Raw genomic sequence first — 6345 nt, 5'->3', positions numbered from 1 at the left:
TTACATGAATTCACTGAAAACTCACACTAACACACGATTATGTTAACAGTATTGCACTTTCCATGTAGCCTAATTTTGGTCAGCTAATACCCTAACAACAAATCAAGCAAACATTCAAAACCTGTTGCTGCAGGAATATTTTGGTGTGAGAATACAGGTCAAATTAAGATCCAATAGCTGCATATGTATTTATAAACTTACGAGGTGATGAGGTGAGTATCAGTAGGCGTTAAACCATCATAGACAGCCAGTCTATCTCTACACTCTGGTAGCAGCCACTCCATCCTCAGCTCCAGTCTGAAACTCTGGGTGCTGGTGCCTTGCGGGGCCCTGAGGTGCCAAAGGCAGGACGAGCGCTGGGTGTTAGGTCCCCTCATAGCCACAGCTGTGCTGGAGCTGACCACCTGGTACCTGTAGCAGTCTGTGGACAGGGCAGGGAGGAGGAAGGAGGGAGAGAAAGTGGGAGAGAGAAAGAGAGCAACAGGAAGAGATGAACACTCCTCACTAATTTCAAGTGTACCTACAATTGACATAGTTCAAGCACTTCTTAAAGCTTCTAAAATAATGCAGAAAGTGAGGAGAAGATCAAATAAATCATACCAAATGAAGCTTTCAAAAGTTCTACAACTTTGGGGTGTGTTTCTGAGGGGTTAAAAACAAACAAACAAGCAAGCAAACAGAAAACAACATGATGAGTCACAAATAATACAACGATCAACTAAACACAAAGAATAATAAAAACACAGGTCCTTTCCCCACATTCCTCTCCCGCTCACCTGTGATAGAGAAAGAGGGAAGATGCAACAGATATTCTCCATAGTTAGCAGTCTCCTCTCTGTCGCTCCCTCTGTAGGCCCCTAGTAGACTCTGTAGGCAGCTGCTGACTCGCTCCATAGTTACCTTACCAACATGGCTGTCGGGGACTGACAGTACCAGCCAGAAGTGTGCCACCACACTTCCCTCCCTAGGGAAACAAGGGAGCAGGGACACAGTGAGCTGATAACAGCTGGATCGAAAGTTTGTGTGGGCATTGCAAGAATGTTTTATAGATCAAAATACAGTACCAGTCAAAAGTTAGGACACACCTAAACATTCAAGGGTTTTTCTTTATTTTTACTATTTTCTACATTGTAGAATAATAGTGAAAACATCAAATCTATGAAATAACACATATGGAATCATGTAGTAACCAAAAAAAGTGTTAAACAAATATTTTAAATTCTTCAAAGTAGCCACACTTTGCACTCTCTCAACCAGCTTCATGAGGTAGTCACCTGGAATAAAATTTTTATTTTACCATGTAAGTTGACTGAGAACACATTCTCATTTACAGCAACAACCTGGGGAATAGTTACAGGGGAGAGGAGGGGGGATGAATGAGCCAATTGTAAGCTGGGGATGATTAGGTGACCGTGATGGCTTGGGAATTTAGCCAGGACACCAGGGTTAACACCCCTACTCTTACAATAAGTGCCATGAGCTCTTAAGTGACCACAGAGAGTCAGGACACCCATTTAACATCCCATCCGAAAAACAGCACCCTACAGGACAATGTCCCCAATCACTGCCCTGGGGCATTGGGATATTTTTATTTACGGGGGGAAAGAGTGCCTCCTACTGGCCCTCCAACACCACTTCCAGCAGCATCTGGTCTCCCATCTAGGGACCAACCAGGACCAACCCTACTTAGCTTCAGAAGCAAGCCAGCAGTGGGATGCAGGGTGGTATGCTGCTGGAATGCATTTACAACAGTCATGAAGAATTTCCCAGATATGCTGAGCACTTGTTGGCTGCTTTTCCTTCACTCTGCAGTCCAACTCATCCCAAACCATCTCAATTCGGTTGAGTTCAGGGGATTGTGGAGGCCAGGTCATCTGATGCAGCACTCCATCACTCTATTTCTTGGTCAAATAGCCCTTACACAGCCTGGAGGTGTGTTGGGTCATTGTTCTGTTGAAAACAAATGATAGTCCCACTAAGTACAAACCAGATGGGATGGCGTATCGCTGCAGAATGCTGCCATGCTTGTTAAGGTTGCCTTGAATTCTAAATAAATCACTGACAGTGTCACCAGCAAAGCATCCCCACACCATCACACCTCCTCCTCCATGCTTCATGGTGGGAACCACACATGTGGAGATCATCTGTTCACGTACTCTGCGTCTCACAAAGATACGGTAGTTGGAACCAAAAATCTCACATTTGGACTCATCAGACCAAAGGACAGTTTTCCACCGGTCTAATGTCCATTGCTTGTGTTTCTTGGCCCAAGCAAGTCTCTTCTTCTTATTGGTGTCCTTCAGTAGTGGTTTCATTGCAGCAATTCGACCATGAAGGCCTGATTCACGCAGTCTCCTCTGAACAGTTGATGTTGAGACGTGTCTGTTACTTGAACTCTTGAGAAGCAATTATTTGGGCTGCAATCTGAGGTGCAGTTAATTGTCAATTTCTGAGGCTGTTAACTCTAATTAACTTATCCTCTGCAGCAGAGGTAATTCTGGGTCTTCCATTCCTTTAGCGGTCCTCATGAGAGCCAGTTTCATCATAGCGCTTGATGGTTTTTGTGACTACACTGGAAGAAACTTTGAAAGTTCTTGAAATGTTCCGTATTGACTGACCTTCATGTCTTAAAGTAATGATGGACTGTCACTTCTCTTTGCTTATTTGAGCTGTTCTTGCCATAATATGGAGTAGGTTTGTCCAAACTTTTGACTGGTACTGTAAAGATATAGGCTACATGATATAGATATGCATGTAAGTGTATAATGTGCGTCAATGTTGTGTGGGTAGGTATGTTTAATACCTAGATACAGTTGATGTCGGAAGTTTACATACACTTAGGTTGGGGTCATTAAAACTAATTTTTCAACCACTCCACACATTTCTTGTTAAAAAACTATAGTTTTGGCAAGTTGGTTAGGACATCTACTTTGTGCATGACACAAGTAATTTTCCCAACAATTGTTTACAGACAGTGGGTCAGAAGTTTACATACACTAAGTTGACTGTGCCTTTAAACAGCTTGGAAAATTCCCGAAAATTATGTCATGGCTTTAGAAGCTTCTGATAGGCTAATTGACATCATTTGAATCAGTTGGAGGTGTACCTGTGGATGTATTTCAAGGCCTACCTTCAAACTCAGTGCCTCTTTGCTTGACATCATAGGAAAATCAAAAGAAATCAGCCTTGCCCATCAGAAAAAAATTGTAGACCTCCACAATTCTGGTTCTTCCTTGGGAGCAATTTCCAAAAACCTGAAGTTACCACGTTCATCTGTACAAACAATAATATGCAAGTATAAACACCATGGGACCACGCAGACGTCATACCGCTCAGGAAGAAGACGCGTTCTGTCTTCTAGAGATGAACGTACTTTGGTGCGAAAAGTGCAAATCAATCCCAGAACAACAACAAAGGACCTTGTGACGATGTTGGAGGAAACAGGTACTAAAGTATCTATATCCACAGTAAAACGAGCCCTATATCAACATAATCTAAAAGGCCGCTCAGCAAGGAAGAAGCCACTGCTCCAAAACCGCCATAAAAAAGCCAGACTACGGATGGCAACTGTACATGGGGACAAAGATCGTACTTTTTGGAGAAATGTCCTCTGGTCTGATGAAACAAAAATAGAACTGTTGGGCCATAATGACCATCCATATGTTTGGAGGAAAAAGGGGGAGGCTTGCAAGCCGAAGAACACCATCCCAACCGTGAAGCACGGGGGTGGCAGCATCATGTTGTGGAGGTGCTTTGCTGCAGGAGGGTCTGGTGCACTTCACAAAATAGATGGCATCATGAGGAAGGGAAATTATGTGGATTTATTGAAGCAACATTTCAAGACATCAGTCAGGAAGTTAAAGCTTGGTCGCAAATGGGTCTTCCAAATGGACAATGATCCCAAGCATACTTCCAAAGTTGTGGCAAAATGGCTTAAGGACAACAGAGTCAAGGTATTGGAGTGGCCATCACAAAGCCCTGACCTCAATCCCATAGAAAATTTGTGGGCAGAACTAAAAACGTGTGTGCGAGCAAGTAGGCCTACAAACCTGACTCAATTACACTAGCTCTGTCAGGAGGAATGGGCCAAAATTCACCCAACTCATTGTGGGAAGCTTGTGGAAGGCTACCCGACACGTTTAACCCAAGTTAAACAATTTAAAGGCAATGCTACCAAATACTAATTGAGTGTATGTAAACTTCTGACCCACTGGGAATGTGATGAAAGAAATAAAAGCTGAAATAAATAATTCTCTCTGCTATTATTCTGAAATGTCACATTCTTAAAATAAAGTGGTGATCCTAACTGACCTAAGACAGGGAATTATTACTAGGATTAAATGTCAGGAATTGTGAAAAACAGAATTTAAATGTATTTGGCTAAGGTTTATGTAAACTTCTGACTTCAACTGTATATTTACAGTCATAGATATATAGTACTAGGTATAGAAATACATGACATAGATATGTATGTAGACCTGTATTTTTAGATCTGGTTTTATGTACCCAAAAGCAAAGACTTTGGTGGAGTTGAAGTAGCGAGATAGGTCTGAGCCCTTCACTATCCTCCTCACCTGAGAGACAGAGAGTGAGAGAGAGATGGCAGGGGATAGAGAGAGAGAATATATATATATTTATATATATATATATATATATATATATATAGAGAGAGAGAGAGAGAGAGAGAGATGAGAGAGAGAGAGAGAGAGAGAGAGAGAGAGAGAGAGAGAGAGAGAGTTAGGGCAATAGTCAGAGCAACAGAGTATTTAAGTTGAAAATAAAAAGTTGTGAAACAAAGATAATACAGAAACATTGTGTGTGTGGGGGGGGCATGCTTGTGTGAGTGTCCCAGGTTATTTTCCCATAATCCCTTGTCCTATACCATATCTTCTACTTCCTTGGCCTGGGCTGTGAAGGCTGGGCTGGTGTGAGAGGAGAGACCAGAGGAGTAGTTCCTGTTGAGGATAGAGAGTCTAGCAGTATACTGCTGCTGTACCCTGGGCTCCAGTACCCACACCCTGTACTCTGGAGGGAGGGAGGGATGGGGAGAGACTTACTGGCATGTTACATATCAGATAGCCAGTCATAGTGTGTGTGTGTGTGTGTGTGTGTGTGTGTGTGTGTGTGTGTGTGTGTGTGTGTGTGTGTGTGTGTGTGTGTGTGTGTGTGTGTGTGTGTGTGTGTCCCAGGTTATTTTCCCAAAATCCCTTGCTCACCCAGGAAGTACCATGCCAGAGTTGCTCCTCCCGAGAGGATGACGATGGTGACGATGATAAGGAAGGCTAGGAGACACCTGCAGGGTCGTCTCAACATCTTAGAGGATGTCACAGAGGCTTCGTTACCGGGCCCCACCTGTAAACAACAACAACAAAACACACACAATGCGCCCCAGTTAACAACTGGCCTCGGATCAGAGTTTACAGTATTATATTGTATAATCAGGTCTGTAAGAACAGTGGATGAGGATTCTGCACAGACTGGTGCAGAGACCTCATGCTAAAGCTAGAACTAAAACTGACATCGATCTAAGGTCAGTTGTACCATTCCCCATTCACTCTGGTTTAGGATTTGAGGAGATTAAACTGACCCCAGATCTGTGTCTATTGTCAACTTCTTCCTGCAGCATAAACCAGCATAAGGCCTGCATATAGCTATAGTAAATGCAGGTGAAGCCTGAAGCCCTGGACAGAGCATTTTTCTTATAAAATAAACTATAGGCTATTATAAAATGACTAAACCAATGTGCATTGAACATAAAATACATATATTATTTATTTGATATAGTAACTAAATCATAGGCCTACATTGTCAATATCATAATACTTATGTAACCTACTGACCCATTCCAATGGCAGGTCCACAGGAGCTGGTGCTACCTCCAAATCACAGAAGCGCGACTTTTTGGAGCCGTGCCCGAGCGCCATAACTTCACAAATCCGTTATTCCGCGCGTGACCATCTCCGTCGAAAAAAAGACCGGTGGTGGATAGTTGGAGCGTTTTATTTCTTCATGTATCTCGGTAGAATATCCGTCCAGTCAGACATGTCGGTAACAACCGCTAGTAACGACAGGGGAGACAACTCTACTTTTTATTTGCTAGTCCAAAGGTAGGCTAGAGCCCTCTTGTCAATATTTCCTAAATTGTGTTGGATCTCCCGAATTCCCATTGGACTATATAAGCTGGTAGCCTAAACTTTAACCAATAATAGCAATAGCCTAAAACATAAATGTATTTATTAAACGCATTCAAAATGATTGATTGCGAGACATTTATTCTCTCTCTGGTAACTGTCAAAACATGAAACATTTAAGAATAGTCATGTCCTCGTGAAGCCTGTAGCACCG

At 42.7% G+C, this 6345-nt stretch overlaps 1 protein-coding gene across 1 annotated transcript in view; it reads right to left on the bottom strand.

The window, feature by feature from the left end:
• tmprss6 (transmembrane serine protease 6) overlaps positions 1-6114 on the bottom strand; it is a 16121-nt gene extending 10007 nt beyond the window's left edge. Inside the window, exons 1-7 of the mRNA XM_029743528.1 lie at positions 5841-6114; positions 5217-5352; positions 4883-5025; positions 4507-4574; positions 777-964; positions 601-642; positions 202-421 (exon numbers count right to left, since the gene is read on the bottom strand). Of these exons, the coding sequence (XP_029599388.1) occupies positions 202-421; positions 601-642; positions 777-964; positions 4507-4574; positions 4883-5025; positions 5217-5352; positions 5841-5924 (881 nt within the window). The 5' untranslated portion in view covers positions 5925-6114. The remainder of the gene's footprint in view (positions 1-201; positions 422-600; positions 643-776; positions 965-4506; positions 4575-4882; positions 5026-5216; positions 5353-5840) is intronic.
• Between the last annotated feature and the right edge of the window lie 231 nt (positions 6115-6345).

Source organism: Salmo trutta, unplaced genomic scaffold (genome assembly GCF_901001165.1).
Source record: "Salmo trutta unplaced genomic scaffold, fSalTru1.1, whole genome shotgun sequence".
In the NCBI taxonomy this organism is placed as follows: Eukaryota; Metazoa; Chordata; class Actinopteri; order Salmoniformes; family Salmonidae; genus Salmo; species Salmo trutta.
The sequence above is the reverse complement of the archived record's forward strand: the minus strand, read 5'-3'. Positions and strand labels throughout refer to the sequence as shown.